Source organism: Tauraco erythrolophus, chromosome 1 (assembly GCF_009769465.1).
Source record: "Tauraco erythrolophus isolate bTauEry1 chromosome 1, bTauEry1.pri, whole genome shotgun sequence".
NCBI classification, from domain to species: Eukaryota; Metazoa; Chordata; class Aves; order Musophagiformes; family Musophagidae; genus Tauraco; species Tauraco erythrolophus.
Window position 1 is genome coordinate 38,332,229 of NC_141465.1, and position 23,901 is coordinate 38,356,129.

The 23,901-nt window shown below is 42.1% G+C and overlaps 1 protein-coding gene across 1 annotated transcript in view; it reads left to right on the forward strand.

Annotated features, from left to right (window-relative positions):
- Positions 1 to 17,502: 17,502 nt before the first annotated feature.
- LOC104382192 (amine oxidase [flavin-containing] B) overlaps positions 17,503 to 23,901 on the forward strand; it is a 33,695-nt gene continuing 27,296 nt past the window's right edge. The window contains 4 exon segments of the mRNA XM_086608505.1: positions 17,503 to 17,558; positions 19,913 to 19,972; positions 19,974 to 19,995; positions 20,940 to 21,077. Coding sequence (XP_086464631.1) covers positions 17,503 to 17,558; positions 19,913 to 19,972; positions 19,974 to 19,995; positions 20,940 to 21,077 — 276 coding nt within the window.

A 23,901-nucleotide genomic window follows, 5' to 3' on the forward strand; every position in this document is an offset into this window, starting at 1 on the left:
TTTAATCAGAGTAAGAATATGTATTTCTGAGCAGAAACTAGAAGTCTCCTATTAATTCATCTTCTATTAATTCAGCCTCCTCAGTCTCCCAGTAACTTTTATTATTCTTTTAACTTTTATCTATTTTGTTTGGAGAGACCTCTTTCTCTCTTCTCCATTAACCACTTCTCTCAAAACTAAGGAATTTCTCCCTGTAACTGATTAATCATATGGCACTGCTTCAGGCCAGGCAAGTATCACTCAGAAAAACTGTTTTCAGAGGGAGACATTTATGATACTTTTAATAAGGCAAATGTTCTTGTTTTCATATATCTTCTAGGTAGAAATGAAACAATAAAATCAAGAATGTAGATGTTGTCATTAGGCTACTTTACTTTGTAAGAAGTTGATACATATATGGCCTTAAGAAGAAAGAGATCACATTTAAAAGTACATAGAACGGGTAAGCAAGCACCTAGATGAAGATCTAGAGAACAGATATATGGAATGAGAGTAATAGAGAAATAACGGTGTGAGAAGCTGTAAATGTTCTTCACAAATTTTCCTAGTTTTTTAAAGCAAAAGATTGGTTTGATCAAAGCAGGCTTCACCAGTGCAAAACAGAATCAAATGTATAAAATTATCTGGAACTGCAATTCCAGATACAGAACCTAACTGCAGCTACGATACTCATAACTACAGTGATGAAATGTGACCCAAATCTCATATACAATAAAATATCCTAGACATTAAACATATTAGGTATGGTAATACTCTGTAATTCTATGAAAAATATAAGTGAACAGAGAATGCTTATTAGACAGTATATTTGCAAGATGAAAGGTATTTCATCCTGGAGTGTCATGAAGATGCTAAAGCTTTAGCACCAGACATTAAACTTAATGCCCATGAACAAAATGTCATTCACTGTGCATGCTATATAGGATACAGGTCTCCTAGCAAAATAAGCATGACCAGGACACATGCTCAGGCAGTGCCCTGTGATCATCTTACTGTCTAGATGTTAGCACACCTTCTGGCGGTGTTTGGCCCATGCCAGCTAGCACAGCGCCACACAACACCTGGGTGAGACGCGGGGAATGGCAGGGAGCCGGAGCTCTTCCCAGTAGTGAAGAAGATGGGTTCATCTGTTCACTTTGCAGACAGTTGATCTAGACCTATTTTTATTCTTCTTCCTGACGCCTACATTTTCTTCCCCCACATTCTCCCTCAAAAGGCATCACAGGTGCCTCTGTCTCTGCACACCATAAACTGTCACTGGATGTATTACGGCAGAGGGATGGGGAATCCTGTCCAGACTCTCATTGCCAGTTTCTCCCGATGTACGGCTCCAGGAAACAGAGAATGACACAGGCTGAACAAGTGTCTTTGGCTCAGAGAAGCCTTGGAGCTGGGTGCCTTCTGCCATGAGCCTGCTGAGTGTAAAAGGTCAGGTATGACTAACATAACCGCTGTGTGTAATCTGTACAGATACACCTGATGAAACATGCTTGCATGCTTGGACCATTCCCAAAGCCATTTCTCCTGGAGCCACCATCATGGTAAAGTAGAAACGTGAGTGATGGGAAACCCTGCTGCGTGTGTAGGGGACCAGCCGAAAGGCTCCAGGTGAATTTGATGACACCGTCATTTCTGGATGAGCCAGGCTTTTTCCCTGCAGGTGAGTCTCTGAGGGGTCTCAGCAGACCACTTTCAGCGTGGAGGCTGATCTGGAGGGGCACTGATGCACGCCACCGTCACACAGCACAAACTGCAGTTGGCACAAGGTGGAGGTGCTCTCAAGGAGAGCCCTAACTGGTCTTCCAGAGTCCATACTACCAGCCTTGGCAGCCACAGATCCCCTCTGGCGACCCTGGGGCAGCTGCAGAGGGTGCAGAAGCAGACCCCAACGTTTCCATGGCCTTTGGAGATCCGTGGAGGGCAGCGAGCCCGCGGCTGCTGTGCCTCGGGGGCTGCGCTCCACAACCAGAGGGCACATTCTCTCCCCAGAGCTTACGGGAGGTAGTAGAAAAACACATGGCTCTCGCTGTGGGTGAGCGGGGCTGATGCCAGGGGCCAGCCATCATCTGGATGGTTCGCGGCCCCTCAGCAGCAGCCTCGCTCGCTACCCCCCGGCGAGCCCACCTCCCGGCGGGCCGCGCCCGGCTCCGCTCAGCCCCGGGAACGCGGCGGAGCGCAGCGCCGCCAACCTCCGGCCTCGCACGGGGCTCCGGGAGGCGGTGCCCGTCGGCGGTGCGGGGCGGTGCGAGGCGGGGCCCGCCCGGGGGACTCCAGAGGGACGCCAGAGCCGGGCTGGAGCCGCTGCGGGAGGGAGCGAGCGGCAGGTGTGGGGACGGCGCCATGGCTGAGAGATGCGACGTGGTGGTGGTCGGGGGTGGCATCTCAGGTGGGTGCGGCGGCCCGGGGGAGGGCTCTGAGGCGCCGACCCTGGGCACCGGGCGGGGTGGCGGCAGCCGGGGCGGGCGCCGTCGCCCACCGGGGCCCCGCGCAGCCGCCAGCCCGCCCGGCCGGGGGGAGGCGGCGGTACCGGCGTGGCGGAGCATCGCGGCGGCCGCGGGGGAGCGACGGCGCTGGGGCTCGCCTCCTCCGCGGCCCGAGCGGGTCTCCTCCGGGAGCCCCGGGAGCGAGCACATCCCCGCCGGCTCGGTAAAGCTGGCTGAGTAGAGTCCTCGTAATTCAGGCTGAATGACACATGGTGCAGGCAGTACTTTTATTTTATTTTAGTATTTTGTTTTATTAATTTCATTCTATTTTATTATTTTTATTGTTTTTATTTTATTGTTTTTATTTTATTATTTTTATTTTATTATTTTTATTTTATTTTACTAGTTTTAAATTTTATTATTTTTCATTTTTCTGGTTCTTCCACTATCCAGCCCCAGCATCCCCTGAACCAGCGTAATTCCCGCCGAAGCCCCTGGAAGTTTTGGGCAGATGAGGCTATACACACTCTGCATCCTCTGCACCCATTCCAGGGGCACTATGTAGAGGCCCTCGGTCATACATGACTAATTTAAATCTTGAGGTACCTTCTGTTTAGAGCAGGTTAAAGCATAAAGGAAAAATGCCTGAAATCAGCTAGATTGGGTAGGTGTGTAGTTCGCCGTTCAGCACGGGTCTGGGTTTGAGAGCAGGAGCAGTCTGGCAGAAATGGACAGCAGGCCTGGAAGCCATCTTGCACGGAGTGGCAATCTGCTGGTTTTAACCTAATCCTGGCTCGAAGACCTCTGTGCCTGCCCAGAGTGAACGTCTCTCGTCTGTTTTGTTCCGAGATATGCCTGCCAAATAAATAGTGTACGTGCAGTGTATTTTTTTTTTCTATTTTATTTCTGTGCCTTTGGCATACCAAACAGTTGCTTTTTGTCCTGCTGGCGTTGGGAGGTGTGCAGTGTGATAGCTCCTGTGCTGTATGTTAATCTCCTTAGTGCGTAATGGGTGTGTATATGTCCGCAGATCTGAGTAGTATCTCTTGCCAAACTGCAAACAAATGGCTGGAGAAGTGTTACGAAACGTGATTTTATTAATCCTTTTTTTACATGGCTTTTAATTTCTACTACTTTATTTATATGTAATTCTAGATGTCTGTTTATATTAGGTGTGCAGCGTGCAATTTGAATGACACACAAAATGCAGTGAACAAAATCATTGGCATTATTTCCTGAGGACGATTCCCTGATAAAAAACTGCTGAATAATTATTGAATGTTTCAAGCATGTTTATGCTATTAGCAAAAATTAACCACCGCTTTTCGATAAAAGCACAGTTGATTCTGACCACTGTGTTATAGCTAATTTTTAACTTACACCATGTTCCACAGTGAAAGTTGACTACAGAAAATTAAGCAGTGGAAACTATCTTTTCATGCCTTCTAAAACGAAAACGTTTCCTGGGGCGTGTTTTTGTACAGCTGTAGAGCTACAGATTCCATCTGTTGAATGAGTTGGAGTGAAAGAGTTAGGGTAACAGCTTTTAATATACCCTTGTTTTTCATGGTTGCCATGGGAATATTTTCATGGCAGGCCTGCACAGCCTCTATATTTTTCTGAAAGCGCTTGGAACAGAGCGGCAGTGCTATGCCCTATTAAATTGTGTGCTTTGCTCTTTGCTACCTGCAGACAGCAGCAAGTGGCAGGGTGTGTGTGTGGAAGGAACCAGTTTTCTTTTTACTTCCTTTTACACCCAATCTTCACCAGACCACTCTGGTTTCATGCTGTAGCAACTTTTTTCCTGTCCTCACACAGAGGCTGGAAAAATATACACACGGAGAAATTACTAATGACTAAGCACCTCTCTTCAGTCACTTTCCTTTAGCTACTAGGTACCACTCCCAATTCACCTCTGTCTTTTGCCCACACACTTCTCTGTGCATCGTTGACCTTGCAGCCAGGTGATGGAACTGTGGTTTTGTATCTCCTTGCTCTGATTGAAAACTCCTGCTGACATGCCTTACAGCTGCAGAGATCTTTTCTCCTGTCTGCTTGAGAATGAAGTATATGATTTTTAAAGCAGGTTGCTCCTTGGAGACCAGGTTTGTTACTGTTCTAGATTTGATGTGCATTCCTTCAGAAAGTCACTGTTTTTAAGCTGCCTGAGGCGCAGCCGACTGAGGCTCTACTGTGACTGCCTTTAGGTGAGGAAGGCATCAGTCGGTGCGTGGATGTAGAACAGCAGAAAGCTCTCGTGACCTTCAGAGTAGGTGTTCTTGAGTTAGCTGCTACAGCTGTAAGCAAAGCAGGTCATCACAGAAAAAAACAAGTTACTGTGCTGGTGTGAGAAGGCATGTTGCAGAGGTGCCGTTTGGCTGTTTAAATATTCAGGTTAATGAAATCTGTCCATTTGCAGTGTTCTGCCCTCTTTGGCAGCAGTTCTGCCCATCTTTTATCCAGATTTAATTAGTAGAGTTTAAAAAGTAAAAAAAATCCTGATAATGGAATAGCAGTGCAGAGGCCTTCACAACCCTGACAGTTACTGTTCTCCTCTGAAGGGGCTGATGTTTTATCTGAAGATACCACTTGCTTTGCTGAATCATTTTCAGTGTCCTCTATGGCAAGTTTGTTGAAAAGCAAAGAATAAAACTGAAGAATTGGCTAATCTAAGTGTTATGTAGTGAAAAACTATTCAAAATTAGACTTCATTAATTTCTTTAATTTCTGAGGCCCTGAGCAACCTGATCTAGTTGGAGATATCCCTGTTCCTTGCAGGGGGTTTGGACTAGATGACCTTTGAAGGTCCCTTCCAGCCCTAACGATTCTATGATTCTATGATTCTTTCAAGTCTAAAAAAATCGTCTGTGGCTTCTCTGAAGATTTCAAATAAGCTCAATACAGTTACTACGACAATGAACACATTTGAGGAACAGGGATATTTACTATGGAGTAGATTCTGGTTTATAAGTAAAACTTCTGCTGAAGCCCTTGAGATTTTAGGGAATGGTGAGGATTAAAAAGTAATATTTTAAAAGAAAATTCCCCAACTTAAAAATGCAAAAATGAAAACGGTTCACCACACACTTCATGTAGTATGCCTGGTACTAAAGAATATTTAGATCAGAAATGTAAAAGGTCCTCATAGAGCTGGGACTTGCATCGTAACAGGTTCCCCTGTTTGCTCAGAGCGATCTCTTTTTCCTGGAAGGACTCTTAAGCATGAAGATAGAAAAAAACTATGAGGTTGTGTCATCAAACTTGCTTATCTTCTTAATTAATTGAGACAGCGATGACAGAATTTTTCTTAAAACTTGGAATCTGTTCAGAGGTTTTATTTAAAAACTTCCTCGACATAGTTTTCAAAACTCCCTTTGTCCCTGCTTTGCCATGGGGACCTCTTTCTTTTTTTGTTTTAAAAGAGGTTACCAGATTTTAACCTAATGTTATGATGGTCCTATTTAAGAAAATGCTTCTCTTAAATTACTGGTACACAGATTTTACAATTAAAGTGAGGTTAATTGATTTATTTATTTTTTCCCCTGAAAGGCAAAGCCTTTTTTTTAATTATGGCAAATGTTACTTGAAGTATGCTGAGTGTTTTCCTGTTCACAAGCAACTTGTCATGTTCCTATAAGTTTAGAACCAAAACTGACTGTAAGATAAAATATTTTTATTGAAATGTTAGGGTTTTAAAATATTTACATACCTGTTCCTGTGTTATTGCGATACCACTGTGCTCTATACTCTTCTTCTTAAGTCTTGCAGTGTATTTGTATGAAGATCTAATATGCTCTATAATGACAGTAACTCTCACTGTATCTGAGAGCCAGTTTCAAATTACTTTAAAAAAAAAACAAAAACAGGTCAGATGTTTTGGGGCTATTATCTGAACATGTTCAATCTGATTTAAAATAGACTGAAGCAGAAGGCAAAATAGTTTTTCAAAAGAAATCTGGGACGTGTAGTAAGAAAACTATACAAGAGATCATAACCTTCACTACTTACTTATCAATGTTTTCTTTTTGCTTCCTGGTAGTAATTTACAGTGTCAGAATAGTCCTCCTTTGAAAAGATAAGATTGCCAAATGAGAGACTATTTTTGAAGAACATTCCAAATCTAGCAGTCCTGTACTAGATGCCTATTTGGAGAGGAAAAAAACCTCAAACCAAAACAAAACGTGGGCATGGATGAAATAGCTGTGCGTGATGAAATGGAATGGACCTGTCTGTGGGAGCATTGTGACCCTCTCTGAGGAATACCACCCTCTCTGGGATGCTCTCAGGCAAAGGGAATCCAAGACATTTCCCTGTCAGTTGACATGATGAAGCTCTTCATTCTCATTTTGCATCGTCTGTCTCTGTATGTGCCATCAGGGGGTTCTTCCTTTTGTATTCAACTACTGTCACAGCTACTGCAAAGGAATATGAGGGAATTAGGTGGAGCCTGCCATTCGACTTCTAGATTTTTCACAAAAAACTTTGCAACACACAGTAAACAGGACAGAAAGCAGCTGCATAATGTTGTGAGATCGTTTGGTAGCCTAGGCAGCAAGGACAGTATTCTGAGTCACTGACTGATAAGTCTTAATTGGTCTGAAAGGTGGTTTGGTAAGAAGCTTTCCATTCTACCTGCAGGAGCCATCTCATCTCCCAAGGCTCAAAGTGATGCATCATTAAGGAAAGCTTTTCCATTAGCTTATTTAACCATTACGAAAGGGTAGTATTAGGGAAAGTTCATTCTGCTTGTTAAGCAAAATTTGAAGACCACCCTGGAAGGGGCAAAAAAGGTAAGTTAGGATGGTAAAACTTTGGGCAAGGGATTCCTGAGTAGCCGTTATGGAAATAACTGGTGGAGAACCCTAGTTTGTGCATAGCAGTTGATGTTAGATTTACAAACCGCAAAGTCCACAGGATTTTCATATCTTTACTGCTGAATTGCATATTTTTTGATGGACAAGATTAGACACGGGAAAGGCTGAAAGTTCGTTTTAAGAAAGTTCAGTGTATCGTTTACTTGGACAACCACCTGCAGTGATGCTTTTAGTTCATTAGGTTGGTCAGAGTCTAGTCTAGCACTTGACTAGAACCTAATCAAATTACAGGTGGTGGTAAGTATTCATCTGCATTAATGTGTTGGTTTCGGAACAAGTGTGTACCTTGAGCAGATCTCCTAACTGACCCTACTTACTGCTCTACAGTGTGCTCCACCGAGCAGACTCAGAGCATATGCATTGGATTCCTTTTTGCGTGAGACCAAATGGGAAGACATGCTCTAGGAGCTCACCTTCCAAGCTCCAGCCCGTAATGGGATGTTCAGGCTGTAGGACCTAGTCTGAAATAAAGCCCTTTTCATGTGTAGGGTATGGATACTGGGTATTAAGGTTACAACTGTTTTACTCTGCAGATGTGCTGTTCTGCACTACTTGCTAACATAGACACTGCACACTTGCTTTCTTGGGGTACCTTTAGTTTTGCAGATCAAAAGTAGTAATATGGAAAGAGTAAGCATTTCAATGTTGGGTTCTTCTTCGATGAAGGGACAGTCAAAAATAATTTACTTGTTCATCCTGACCACAGGTGTGCACCTACATCCTCTGTCTCTGCCCTCCATGTCTTCTTGCTTACTTTTTTCTTTCGTTTTCTTGTACCATTAAGAGATTGCTGAAAGATCACCACCTGTGTACTCGTGAATACTGATTCATCTGTTTTACTTTTTGGCTCCATCAAGGACAGAAATAATTTTACAGACACACAACTCGACTACTTCCCATCTGTAGTGAGTGACCATAGTGTCAGTCTCCAGCAAATAGCGAGAAGTCAGTCACCACAGTGACACGAGTCCAGGTCAGACTCTGGTGCCCGCAGTCCCAGGAGCTATGAGGAGCACCCCACTGCTCTGGCTCCATCCTGGGTGTGTTCAGGCTGTCTAAAGTGGTCTCAGAAGTATGCAAGGACTTAAGGACGGCTAGTGAGTGAGTGGAGGTGGTCTTATCAAAAGGTGGAGAGCTGTGGCAAAAGCTAAGTAGGCATGTTCGTCCTGCTTCAGTAGGCAGCCTGAGCAATGTGGGCGTACACAGCCTGGATAGTCCCAGAAGTAAACTTCCAGCGCTGCTTGTAGTATCATCAACCAGCAGAAAGTTTGCTCTATGTTTATGTATCTTACACAGCAGCTAATGACAATTAATTAGGTCTTATGCATAATTTAGTCAACTGAGAAGGCTTTTCTTCTTCACAAGTTACTATTCTGTATGTAACAATCTGAGTGATTTTGGCATGCTTCCCACTGGCATGGTTTCCTTCTCTGGAGCACAACAGACAGCTGTAGTTAAGTAGTTCTGTTACTTAAAGATGAAAAGCCATATTGTCTCACTGCCGCTTCCCAGAACAAAAGTAGCTTGCCTTGTGTTTTGTCTCAGTTCCGTAGCAGCTACTTCAGAGTTGCACTGACACAATGGTAAAGTTTACCATGGTTATAAAGGTTTACTGAGCAGTGCCATGGTGGATTGAGGACCTTCCTTTGGTGTTGCTTTACAGAGAATGTGTCTTGATTGACTTACAGAGCTCTCATTTATGTTTTTGAAAGTGGTCATCATTCGCCTGGGCATGCATTCTGGCATCTTGCAGTTACAAGCATTAGGTGATGGTGGTGACCACTGTTTGGGACTTAATGTTTCAGGGGGTTTAAAAGTTCCAAGAAGTTTCAATTCCTTTGAAACCTGTCCGTCTTACAAATACTATGTTGTACTATTCAACTTCTTTATGTTTTTCAGTTTCTGCTATATAACTCAGCTGGGAGTAAGAGCAGTGGGAAGAAAAGATGCCTTTGTAGCCTCCTACCTCCCAGCCAGCTGGTCTTTATCTTGATGGTGTAATTCACACATAAAACATTGAATGAAGTCTGTCTGGTTGACTGCATATGGCAACAGCTGATCAAACAGCCAGTGCCTACTATACATCCTGATTACCTGGATAGTTTGCATATAAACTTGCATCCTGTTTGCTTGAGTGCTAGATCTGTGTTTGAATGCATTAAATATTGGAGCAAGACAGCTCTTTTGTTCCAATACGAATTAATTCTTCATGAGGGTAGCTTGACCAGAAGTTGAATCACTACGTTATGCTATGCACAAACAAGGAAAGGAAAGACTGTAAATTCTTTTATTTTACATCTTAGATACTTCTCTTTCCCTCTATGCTTCCTTCACCTTTTTTTTCCCCACACATTATATCAGAATGGTACAAATCTAATGGTAGCATTTTTTCTTTCATAACACTGATGTTTTTATGAGCTGTTTGGCTCAAACTTTCTCCTGCCTGCACTTAGAGGTGGAGGGAAGACAGTCACTGGAAAATCTTTTTATTCAGTGGTTCCTTTTTGGGCTTCTCTGTATGACATCTGTGTTCTCAGCCTTTGGTATGTCAGCCAGGGAATGGTTCATCCTGAGCTGGCTGTCAGTAAATTAAGTGGTCTTTTTGGGATATCAACAAAGAGCTGACTGGCATGTGAAGTGATTATACAGGATGCTGGGAACTGGTGGGGTTCGTCTTCATTTTTCAGTTGTTGAAATAGACAAAATGTTCACAAATCTTTGTAAGTTTACAAGCTACCAGTATCTAGCCTGTGTGTGTACACTTAGCTACTTGTTTATGTGTGCTATGATGATGATAGGAATTTTCATAGAGTCACTGGGGCACGGCTTGGTGGATATTTGAAAGTGATGCAGAGAAATGCTCAATATAAATCCATAATTATTAGGTGCAACTGGGTGAAAATAGCTGAAGATCAAGGAAAACATGAAACAAAATGGATAGTCAGGGAATGAGGGCAAGTAGGCTCTGCTCGGGCTTTGCTAGCTGCCATGAGAAGTGACCTTCTCTAGACGATTGCCTGTGAGTCATCAGATATTGAGAAATCTGGGAAATTACATGTTACTCTTTAATGTCAAGATATGAGAATTATATTCTGTTTATTTTTTTAAGTTCACATCTTCTATTTGATCACGTATTTTGAGCATTTACTTTTCTCAGGAGACTAAAAAAAATGGAATTCTTTGCTTGAGAACATGCAAGACAGCAAAACAGATAAGCATTTCTCTTCTGAGGCAACTGCTGCCTAATTTTGCAAAATTTTTCAGACGTAGCTTAGTCTTTTTTTCCAACATTGCTGTGTATGGAAGGCAAAAGTCTTCTTCAGATTAAATCTGGCTGGCATTTTATTTGCTTGTATATCTTTTCATAATAGTAATGCCTAAAAGGATACTTTTAGCAAACTACTTACGTAGTGCCTCAGCCGGTTCATTGTGCTAAGCTTTGTTTATTCCAGTGCTACAGTATGTTTGTTGTAGTGGTACCTTGTCTTTCTGTTATCTTTATCTCCTTTGTTTCTTACTTCTGTCTGTTGTGGTTTGAGGCAGCCTAGGTTTTAAACTAGCAGAAAGGAATGACCTAAGCCAAAGCAGGCCCTGGATTTGAAAGTGTGAGATAATACTGCAGTACAGGTGATGATGATGATAATAATAATGCAATTAATTTTAACTCTTCAGTATATCCTGGGGCCATAATAAAGGACATGCAGAATGTGTTTGGGTTTTTTTATCTGACTATAGCCTACGAACTGGCTTCTGACTTCCTTTTAAAGGAGGTTAGTGTTGAATTGGTGTACTGCTCTATATGTAAGACATGACCAGTCCATAAAATGAACGGAATACTGAGTGAATGATTGATACCAGAAATCCTCATCCTTTCAAATACTGGTTTTGTCAATCTAAAGTTTCATTGGAAACTTCGTATGTAAGAATACAGTGGACACTAGAGGGAAGCCCTGGGCAAGGGCAGAAGAACAGCTGTGGCTTCAGTGCTTGAGCGTGTGCACCTCCACACTGCAGGTGGTGGGTTTCCACCCCAAACACAACAAGCTGTCTTTGCGCCACATTCAGCAGGACTGAGCTTAAGACACCATCACTTTGCTTGTCTCACTCATAACTGGCCAGCCTTTGTATCGCTTAATCAGTGTGATGCCTGGGACAAATGCCGACTGAATGTTTCCATGTTGGTTTAAGAGTTCTGCTTAATAAATACTGCTCCTTGGCCCGTGGATGAACCGTCTAGGAGCGCTGCCAGGGAGGAGAGATCACAGAAAGCTGGGAAGAGTTTATGTGCATGTAAAGTCACATTAACTCGTGGGGACCTTCATACTGACCCTCAGTAAGAAGGTTAAAGAACCGTTGCTCAGACAGAAAGACTCATAGCCTCAGCCAGACAATGAAACGCTAACAGAAATAAATTACATTTGCTCATAGAGTGCTGTATCCTAGGCACAAATGATGTGTCCTTTGTACAAATATTTAAGTGAATGTTCATTTTAAACAGATAGGCAGATTGATAATGTCTTTTTTTTGCTCTTTGGGGTTTCTGAAAACTGTAAGTTTAATTTTTATTTTTTTTTTAGTTCTCTAATGTTGTAGGTGAGTGATATTTGTTTTAATGGCATTCATTGCTGCACAGTGGTACAGCTTAGGAAGAGAGAGTATCTCCCCCCATGGTCAAACTACTTGTATCAAAAAAGAGTAGCTTAATACCCTTTACTGCACTGTTTGGCACGTGGAGGTAAGGCATTGAGAATAGCCAAGAGTGACAATTTGCAGAGACCCAGCTGTACCATGGTTTTTAAGGTCTGAACTATAATTTTTGTATCTTTCTTCCATGAGATTGAGTCGGATATCTAAAGCACCTGTGTAGAGATGGCCTGAATTAGAGAAGTTGAAAGATTACCTTCACCCTGAAAGCATATGGATTTAGATGAGGCACTAAGTTAATAACAGGCATTGTTGGGTTGCAGTGTCTCATTGTCCTTGTAGCCCTTTGCTTTTCAGAAGAATTGTCACCTGGACAATTCTTGGAGCAATCTGGATGCTGTGTACCCTGTCTTGCAGAGGACTAAGAAAGCACCGAAGCAGGAAAACTGACTATTTTCTTGTGCATGCTTGCTATTTTTGATAGCACTGTGCCAGCCCGATGTGAACTGAGTTTGAGGCAGTGTGCTCTTAGCTATCTCTGTTGTAGTGTTCCTGTTACTATTCTGAGCACGTCCCTTCCATTTGTAAAGGGATAGTATTCTTCACAAGAGCAAAATCTCTTGACCTTTCCATAACGTGAGGAAAGCTACAAAAAATGCCTGTATCACCTTAACTCACCCAGACCCTGGGCCCATGTTGGTTTTGCCTTTTTTTTTTTTTTTTTTTTGTTTTTTTTTACAGTCCTTATCTGTAACGCCTTACAGGTATATTGTCTCAAGCCGTTATTTCAATTAAAACATTTTAGCCGGCTAATGATGAGTGACAGGGGTAAAGGTGACCAGTGCCAGGTTCAGTCTCTCAGTGACAGAGCAGTAATCGGATTGTGTTCATTAGACCAGTCAACACAAACAGAACCGATGCTATTACATTGCAGTTTCTAACACAGTAATGCAATAAAGAAACTGTGGAAGATTTGAAGGAGAAAACTCACCAGTGCAAAATGGCTGCTTAGCTGCAGGTAAGTACGTGCCTTTTCTCTGGTTCTGCCCTCCATCCTTTCAGTGCCGCAGCGGGTGTGCAAACTGTATTACGCTAATGGTACTGAACTTACAGGATGCTTTGAGGACATCTCTTAAAAGGAGGTCAGAGAACCCTGAGTATAAACAAGGAAGCTTTTTGTTTGAACTTTAGAGTAATTAGGTGTAAGCAACATCAAACAGGATTCTTCTATTAACTGTTCTAATTGTTAGATGCTAGGAACTTGCCTAGAGGCTATTATGGGTCGAAGGACTGTTGTTCTGTGTCGCCCCCACTTTACATCAACTCCTTGTGGCGTATTCCTCTTTATTTCTTCCTATTACCCTCAGTCCAAACACTGCAGTTGTGTTGACCACTACCAAAAGGGTTCTCCTCAAAGGTTCTGTAGTGTTAAGACAGGTGGATTTTGTTTCACCAGTACAGTGCAGCAGTGTTGGTCAGACTCATGTATTTACCGTGTGCATTTTGTCTGTATTTCTGACAAATGGAGGATCAGAGATGGTAGGTAAGGGTTACTGTATGCAGACAACTAATAGTCAGGGAAGTTGTGTTCCCAATGTGATCCCACAGCAATGCCAGCTTGTATAACTTGTGCAGGTTTTGACAGATTTGCTGTTTTTTCTTAACATTTCAGCTACTTTAGATTTCATGACTTTTTTGAGAGTCATCACTTCATTAGGAAAAGAAATTAAATTCCTGCCCCTCTGATCAAAATGAGACTTAGACTCAAAATCAAAAGATGAATACAAATCTTGAGACTTGTAAAATAACAACTTTGAGATGTGAAATGTCCATGGACAAAGGTGGTCTGACTGGTGGTTTTGAACACTTATGTTAAGAAATACTTGAGTTCGTTTACCATAGTGACCCTGAACTCAACTCTTATTGGTCTATATATAATAAATTATGGTGTGTTTCCTTTTCTTGCTATCAGTCTTGTGCAAGGCTTTTACATCCTACAATTTCCATTCACCCCAGGGCAGAGGACGGTGCTCATTCAGCAGGCTGAGTCATTATGCCATTTCCATGGTGCATTTTGTGCCAGATCCTCATGTCGAGCCTTGTGCTACATTTGTTTACTGCCCTGGACCTCATGGAGAGTGCTCAGGCTCCGGCTCCGGTGCTGTGGGCTCCTCTGCCCGCTGGCTCTGGGTAAAGGAGCATCTGTTACCTGACGTCTCTGCGGACAGTGATTTAGATGTGGCTGAACAGGTTGAGAGCAAGGAAAAAGTCCTCAAGAAACTCAGTGGTTTTGGCTTTATTTACAAGGTACGCTGCGCCAGCCACCCCTCATGCAACCGCCCTTGAGGGGCGACTTGGCGTGCAGCTGCTGCACCTGCAAATACGTGGGGAAAACCAGATGTTAGCACCTGCTCCAGCACGTGGTGTTGGGAGGGATGCTGTCATCAACATCAACAGGGGGATGCTGTCAGCAGTTCACCCAGCCAGTGTAGAGCTTATTCACATGTGCATATCCAAGTAATGGAGGCACAACAAAGGTCAAAATCAACTCGTTGCCTCTTTTAAGTGTTGAATGTTTCTAATCTACGTGTACAGCCAGTGTTTGTGTGTAGAGCCCAAGCCTCTGACATCTGTTACAAATGTTGGAACTCCCCTGGACAGTACTTTGTAAACAACTTTGGTGTCAAAATAAATAAATAAAGAGGAGGAGAGAGAAATATCACCAGATTTCATGAATCTGAGGGCATCCAGGTGTGACACACAAGTTCTGCAGTAAGACCTACAAGTAAGTACAGTACGATGGCAGCCTTTCTTCCTGCTCAACTTAAAAATTTCTCTCTCCAACTAAAATTGTAAGGTTATAAAGTAAACAATATTTTGACAGCCATCTTAGAAGCTATTAAATGAACACCAGAGGCTTAGAGGCTCTTTGCTACCTACATGAATTAAATTTAGAATTCGTAGATGATTTCATAATTACATGTATGAGAGAAAATATTATTTTTTCCCTTAGAAGGGAGATAATAAATATGGGGGAACATGATAAAGTAGTGAATAATACAGAGTAAGTACATCAGGAACTGCAGGAATGCCTTCAGAAATAAACTTTCACAGCTTTATAATCTATCCCTCTCTAGGTTACCTGCTGTGTCCCTTGTACACTGCAAGGGAATTGGGTGTAGCCTGAGGGAGAAATAAAATCTTGCTGATGGACTTGCTGTTGTGTATTGGTTGCCTAGTGTCCAGAGAATGACAGAAGTATCCTATGAAAAAAAAAGTGCTAAATGGAAGAAGAGATAAGTATCATTTAGAGATGTAGCAGATATGAAACTTCCAATCATGTCCTTTCTAGTGATTTTTTGTGGAAATGCTAAGGTTAAAAGGATATTTCAGTAAATTTGCTGATTCCAGGCAGAATCAGACTGATGTTACAAGATTTCGATCAATTTTTAAAAAATTTACGTTAAAAAATTTTTAAAACAGTCGGCTGTGTTTGACTCTAGGGTTTCATTGTAACCCATAATACGTGGGGGTCAAATGAAAGATGTGACTCTTGTCACATTTGTCAATCCAAATGTGTATTTGGATTCTGCTCTAGCACAGAAATTCAAGATTTATCTTTAATAAATAAATAAATAAATAAATCCTAATTAATGGTTCTCAATACAAGAAAGCTGTTAATGTTAGGAAGTGAGGTTATAATGAAACTGTTTAATCAATGGTGCAATTTAAGATGTTTACCAGGAACAGAGATCTCAAACAGGAAAGAAGTAAGTTGGAACTCAAGATGGAATAATTGTTGTGATTATTACATTTGAGTGAGATCCATGTGAATGCAGAGTGCTGCATGATGGAGTAACAATGCTCATGGCTTGAACTCGCAGTATAAAATTCTGAGGGAGGCAATCTCTCTCCAGTATCTCTCAGTGGCTGCGGTTGGGTACAGGTTGCTATGGTAACAGATGAAGGCTTGCCCGGTTAAACATCCTCTGAGCACAATGGTATTTTCAGTCTGGGGCTTCAAATAAGACCTATCATCTTCTGCTTCTTTGTTGTTTGCAATAATTATCTGCCTATCAATTCTCTGAGAAGAACTGCAGGTGAGGCTGCTTAACCATATGTTTTCTGCCATAAATATGTGATTCTCTGTTGCCCCTTGAAGAAAGCTGACCTGCAATGGAAACTTGACCTGGTTACTGTCCTCTGCAAAGTGGTGGCAAAAGTGGCTGAGCCCTTATATTGCAATTCAGATCTGATTCTGTTGAAATGCTCCTGGGGAGAAGGGGAACGTGCCACTGTGTGACAAAACATCGTGCACAAAATGGGAGTAATAACAGCATCGGTCACGGTTTTTGATGAACTTTACGTTTGAATCTGGCTGTTTGCCTCACTTGTGAGGAGTGGGGGCAATATTCAAGATTTGCCTTGTTTTGGTGATGTGCAAGAGAGTGAGAGGTAAGCCAGAGGCAGTGCTGAAATGTGAAACTTGCGAAGGGTTAAACTTCTCAAGAGCAGATTTTACATCATGTATGACAGATTTTTCCAGGCTTTACTTCACAGTCTTCGTGCATGCTCTGTTTGCAGCAATCGGAGTATTAAGCACAGACTCTTGCCCAGAAAAGACGTTGTGGTTTGTAGGAGTTTCCTGCAGCAATTCTTAGTTTCTGAAAAGCAAACCTCAACCTTGTGCCCCAGTATTGATGTTCTAGTGTTAATTTCCATTTTAATATGTTTTGTTGCCGTTCCTGGCACCTTATCTGTCCTTGTATCACTTTAACTGAGAGCTCTCCCTCTGCAGCATCCAGTTCTTTTGCTGTTATTATAGAAACAGTTCAAGAGCCCATTTGAGATCTTGGGTCCAGCTCCAGGGAACAGGTACGGGGTGATGTGGCAGTACTGTGATTCCAAATGGATGAGATGCCAAAAATAGCAACATTCCCATCTGTCAATATTGCACTGTAAGTGGTATCTGTGACGGTTAGTCTTGCCTTATCCTGTACTGTGCATGCTGTGTGACCTATCTGGTCTTTCGCTGTGCCATCTGACCCTCCCGAGCCTCTACTTTCAATTCCACCTTTTTCCCAGTTACACATTTGGCATCTCCATTAGTGATGAGGGAGAGGAGGAGGTAGAGGTTGGCTGTGTTCCTGCCTCTGTCAGCAATTATCTGCATAATTTCTCCAGCAAACTTTGGTCCAGAAGAGAGCTGTCATGTAGGTGAGAGGAGGGGGTGGACCACCTACTCTTCGAAAGAAGTAAGCGGTCAGGGTGGTGCTTAGTTTGTGAATCCTGCAGACTGCAACATCCACTACAGAGTCAAGCCCGGGGACATGTTACTTCCCTTACAGAGATCTGATCTGCTGGAGGATGGGCATAGGGCAGCGAGATATTAATGAGCCCAGTCCTCCCCTCCACACTAGTTTGGGTTTTTGTATTTGCATCAAGAAAGAGTAAACCGTTAGTCATCTCTTAACAGGTACATCTGTGAATTTATGGATTAAAAAAGGTGGCACCTGCCCTAAAATAAACCGTAGGAGTAAATAGTATGTAGGTGTGATAGGATGGATGAAAGGTGTGTAAGGAAACAAGGAGGTGGTATCTGGGCAGACCTCTCTGTGTGTCAGCTGTATTTCAGTAAAGTCTAGAGAGATATCCTCTCACAAGCTTCTCTGTCTATTCAGCTCTTGGGAGTACACTGCCTTTGTTCCCAGCTGTACTGAAGTGTTTATTCATTAGATTTTGATAAAGAAAGTCAAATTTCACATTCTTTAATCAGTGTTGGTAACTGAGTGTTATTAATTGATTGCCACTACCTGTTAGCATGATAGAATCATAGAATGGTTAGGGTTGGAAGGGACCTTAAAGATCATCTAGTTCTAACCCCCCTGCCATGGGCAGAGAAATCCTCCACTACACCAGGTTGCCGAAAGCCTCATCTAACCTGGCCTTGAACACTTCCAGGGATGGGATAAGCTAACATAAACCGCACCGACAACAGCCTCAGATTATGTATTCATTCTGTAAATTATTAATAAAATACTATTGATCTTGTCCCAACTGCTGAAATATTTGTCTTTTATGAAGAGCAACTTTTTTTTTTCCCTTTAACTAGAAACTATATTTATTTAGGGGTTTCGTTGCCTATTTTTCCTTCAAGAACCAGCCTCTTTTTGCAAGTTATTTGAAGAGGTGGTCTGCACACCATGACTGTTTTCTGTATTTTATTCTTTCTTGGTATCCTCAAATATTTGTGAGTGTAGTCAAGGACACTGATCCAGCTAGATGTTCGCAATATAATTTCCTCAATAAGGAATATGGGAAGACCTTTATCAGTGTCATTACTGTTTTCTCACTAGCACTTGTGTGAAAACCCAAGGTAAATAAGCCCATGAAGCTAGAAATAAAAGCGGAACAGTATGATCTTTTAATGGAAACATCTGCTGCTTTTCTTCAGAAAACATCTGACCTTTAAAAAGATAGGTTTACACCATGGTCTCTTTTTTACAGATAGGGAAACAAAGAGCATAAGTGGTTTAACCAGCATGGTACAGCTGGTTCAGTGCAGTGCTGGGAACAAGACTCATCTCTCCTACTCCCAAGCCACTAGTTGACCGCCAGGATTTCTGTAGCACCTTCAGTAGCTCTTATACTATTGTTCTCTCTCCAGGGCTGTTGTGTTTTTTTCATTATCTTTTCGTTCAGTCCTGCCATGCTAGCATCGCCCATCTGTTTTTCTTGCAAGTGCTTTTGCTATTTCTTCAATGACTGCCTTATGCTTGGAACAATCTCCTTGGTCTCTTCCTGTCGTGGTTTCAGGACACCTCCTTCTCAAAAACTGTATGTACTAGGACGCAGAGAGGAAACTGATTGCCTGCTGATGGTGACAAGGCAGAGAGCCAGAAAGGATAGCTAAATTATGATGCATGAGTGTGGTTTCTAGCCTGGTCTGTGCTGAACTTCAACACTTTCTATCGGTTCAAGAGGATGAGACAACCCTCTAGAATATCTCTCTTGTCGTCCACTAGAAATTCACCACATGTGGTCAAAATGAGAACATCAGTTTATAAAAATCTCATGTTGTATCTGAAGCACCAAGGGCAGAGGTAATCTTAGAAGTTGAGAGGTTGTGGGCTGTGTTCACTCCATGTTCTGCACTCTTTGTAGTTCCCTTCATTCTCACTTGCTGTGAGGCCTGACTAATATTTTCTGTGCAATCGTGAGGATTTATGGCATCGGAACTAAAATGAGGTGTTCCCTCCTTTACGCCCATTGCTCCTGTCTTGATATCTCAGCCTCAAGAATTGTGAGATGGAAATAAAGTGTAAGAAAAAAATGGATGAGGAATGAAACAGTTTTTTGGGGTACACTTACCCATATTTTTTCTTCTGTTGTCACATACAAGCAGTGTATTTTCTCTTCCAAGTGTGACCATGGCTCTTCAGGAGATGAAACCTGTGACCTGACTGTGTGGGAACTTTGCGGTTGTACTTTAAAATACCCAAAGCTGGAAAGCAGACACTTATGACCAGTTTTTTGCTTTTAAAATTAGCACAATCCTGATAAAACTTCACTTCTTTTTTTTTTTTTTTTTTTTTTTTTTTTCTTGAGATTTTAAATGATGACGTGCTGTATTAGAAAACAGAAAGCTGTTCTCCCTGAGTTCTCTGCCTGGCTGGATGACCATCATAACAAGTGCTGGACTTCTGCATCAGAAGCACTGAGCATGTGGTGCAAAACGTTCTCAGCATATGTAAAATTTGCCTGCAAACTGTTTTAATATGTGACTTCAGTTCCATTTCATGATTATTAATTTTTTTTAATCCCACATCACCCCCCTGTTAACGTGTTTGAATGAAAACTCAGGATTTTGATGGATAGCTATGTAAGTGCTTACATACCAAGTCACAAAAGCCATGGGGTGTGTAATAAAGAAGTATTCTTTAATTGTTTTTATCTTTTAGGTCCTCTCAGCAGCCAACTGCTGACTGAGTCAGGCTTGAACGTGGTGCTGCTGGAAGCCATGACAGGATTGGGGAAGAACTTTCACTGTAAGGGTAATTATCTCCAAACCCATTTCTACTATATATACATACATATAGTATATACTATGCGTAAGTATAATTACACGTGTATGGTGTATGTGTATATATAGTATAGGATACTATACTGTATGGCTAGTGTATCTAAAGTATTTATTTATATTTCCTGCTAGAGGACCTGCTTGAGGAGAATTTCTAGAGAACTAGTAGGTGGGAAAATTTCCTGATAGTGTACCAGCAAGAGTAGGGAGGACTGACATGATGGCAGAATGGCCATGGAAAGACTGGCGAATACTTTCCGTGTAACTGCAGGCTCTGGAGTTACCAGTCCTTTCCTCTGACAAGGAGAACATGATTGGCTCGTTTCAAATCATTTCCCAGGGAGAGACAGGTGGAGAAATCTCTGTGAAAAAAAAACACCTGTAGGCCGACCATGCCATGAAGAGCCTTGAGCTGAACCATAACAAGTCCTTGAGGAGTGACATAGGTTGGAGGAATGGCGTGTCTCCCATCATTCCTTCACCTTCTGCCCTACCTTGACCGGGGAGACCTCCTCCCACTCTGCTCATTAGAAAATCTTAACTGTGCTATTTCCTAGTACAGTCTGTTTTGAACTAGTCCATTGGCGAGATGCCGACAGAGCAAGAACAGCACAGATGTCTCTGACTCTGTACTTCTCTCTCTGCCTGTCAGGCTCTTCCTCTCATATTTGTTAAGGCTGTATGTAACAACAGGTCAGCAAAAGCTGGTTATGAACTCCTTATCTGAGATTCTCAATAATTACCACACCAGAACCTCTATCAAGAACGAAGTTTTCCATGGGGAGAGGAATCTTGGCCAAAGTGCTCTGGGAGTATTTCACTTAAGAGTTCCTCTGGCTTGATCTTTTAACTTGGTGCCATTTGCAAAGAGCTTATTTTTTTTCTTTTTTTTTTTTTCCCTTTTGTGTGATAAACTAGAATAAGCAAGTTAAATATGTGGACCTTGGTGGAGCTTACGTGGGGCCAACACAAAACCGTGTCCTGCGGTTATCTAAAGAGTTAGGAATAGAGACGTATAAAGTGAATGAAGTTGAGCACCTGATACACCATGTCAAGGTAAGATGCTCTCAAGGATGCTGCTGTAGACAGACAAGTTATAGTGATGTCCTTTCTCGTTTCCATCCATGTTACAGCGGAGTATACCTGTTTAGGTATTCATCATCTGAGTTTCTCGAAAAATAAGTCCGTTGGTAATGAAGACCTTATACAAATTACTATATGCATGCACATCTACATATGTATCCTGTAGATGCATTTTGTGCTGATGCCTTGGTTCAGGTCTAAGCTCTTAGTTAAAAGCTCTCAAGAAGCTTCACTGTTTCTGAACAGTACAACTGTGACTCTTCTGTACAGGTCAGCTCTCATATACCCTGCCTGAGGTATCTGAAAGTCGCTTTCAGAGTCCTAGAATTGTCTTCAATCAGGTTGACATTTTCTCAGGATGGGCTTCCTAAGCCAGTGACAATTATAATGCTGACTGAAGGAAAACCTGAGAGGTTAAGTCTGGTTTTGCTGCTGGGGGAAACTAACCTGCAGAGTAGCAAAAGGCATTGTAATAGTAATTGCAAAAGGCTCTGGGATTCAGACATTCCTGGGAGGCAAATCTAAACGATCGGTTCATGATCTGAAACAGGACAGCTATGGCAAGGCTGTTGAAAAGCCCACGTATTCTCAGTATTCGTACTGTGCTTCTTCCAAAAGAACATCCTTTCTCCTTTCCTGATATAGAGCAGTGTTGCACTCCCCAGAAAGGAAACTTTCTATGTTAGTCCTGAGCAAATTAACAGTGAGTTTCATTATATGCTTATGAAAGCCATTGTGCAATGACTGGCAAAATATTTGTCAGATAGTAGTTGATGTTTGATCAAAGGGTAAAGAAACATTGTCCGATTTTAAAAACAGCAATAGAGAAAAAGTATTTTGCCATGTTTTCCAATACTTTTCCCACTCAATTGTTATAAAAAAGAAGTGTATCTCAAAGTGATTTGCTATGATGACTGTCCACAATTACTTCTTCTGTGTAGATAAGAGTACATTCATGCTGTGTGGATGTTTCGTGTGCCTCTGGCATCATCCTCAAAGCCAAATTTTATGTGTATTCATACTATTTAGCCTTCAGTCCTCCTCAATAGTGATAGGAGGTCATGCTGTGAGGGGAGGACCTTAATGGTAGAAGATAACTGACACGGCCAGTCAGATGACCAGCTCTCAGGACAACCTCGCTGTCCTAGCATGGGGACATTCCAAATGCTGCCAGAAGTCACTGAAGCCAATGCTGAAGCTGACACTTGGGCCTGATTTATTATCAGCAGCCAGTCAAACATGGCTGCTTGTTTGAAAAGCCAGACCCTAAAAGATTCTTTTAGGATCTCTAGGAACCAGCTTGTGGGGGAATTATTGGTATTACTATGCTGGTTGAAGTAGCCTTTTCCAACAGGCTTTTAGAGTGAGGAAAACAGAGAACGGCACAAAAGTAGAAGTTGGGCTCTTGCCAAGGACAATCTCTCTGTCCCTTGATCACAAGTATCTTATCGCTTGAGTTGCCAGTAGTTGTGCATAGCCTTTTACCGTCATCTATGGATACCTTTTAGTCAGATTGGTGAGTGCTGCTGTGAGTCAAGGCTCTCAGCTTCCCTCCCTACCCAGCACTGATGGGACTTGCTGGCATTCAGGGGTGTGTCCCAGGCTGGCAGAGAGACCTTTGGACATTCCAACTCCACCTGAGCTTGGAGCAGTGTCTACCTCATAGTTAGGTCAGGTTACTTGGGGGCCATTCCGGTTAAGTGTTGGAAGTCTCCAAGGAGAGAGATCCCACCTCCTGGCTGAGGTGCTCCCAAGGCATGCTGAGAGCCTGCAGGTTGGATTCAGCTTGTAGGCTCAGGCTCCCAATGTGGCTGCCTGTAGGAGAGCTCTCAAGAGAGGAGGGAGAGAACTGTGTGCCAGGACTCCTGCTAACCAAGAATCAAGTAGAGAGATGTTCTACGGTCAGTAGCTACTCCTTTGATCCCCTCATTTCACTCATTTTAAATCTTTTATTTCCTTTTGCCTCTGTGTTTATACAACTGTGGAAAAGAAGTATTATCATGGCTAAAGAATTACTCGCGGTTAAGGAACTGGAAGATGAACAGTGTATGGTAAACATATGCATTGTTTTGGGGCAAAGTCAATGTAATGATCTTCAGCCTTTTGCATTTCATGTAACTGTAATACATTCCTTACAGATCTCTGACTTTCAGCCATGTGGCTTGCCCATGCGTTCCCTGAAAGTGGACAGTGTTCTTGTGTGCTTCCTGAAATTTAAGTAGTACTCTCAAGTCATAGCTTGCAAATTGGATTCCAAAAGATACAAAGGTCTGTTGCCCCTGCATGAATTTGAATTCACGTGCTGACTAAGCTTTGTGATTGTGGCCAAATCTAATTACATTCTGGACCCGCAAACTCTCTCTGAACCCAGAGAGGTGAAGAAACCTAAAGGTTTAATTCTTCTCTCTCTACAATTCAGGCATCACAGTGCATCTTGTAAAATCAGCTTGCTGTTTTTACATATACCCAAAGGCATAATCAAGCCTTTCATAGTTAATTAAATTCATTTTAGAGACTTTTTAATACAAGTAATATATGCAGCTTCTTTGTACTACAAATGAAAAGAATGCATTTTGTTGATCTCTGGGTGGGTCTTTGCTAATTAGGCTTTACCAGCTTGATTGGGTTGTGTGGGGTTTTTTTGCTTTTAATCTTTTTTAATGTCAGGTTCTATTGTGAGATTATTTTGGTCTCACTTATATTGGTGTGATATCTTCACAGAAACTCAAAATTATATTTCTTGCCCTACATTTTTTTTTTCTTTCCCTCTACTTGTTAAGCAGCCTTTTTCATGGTC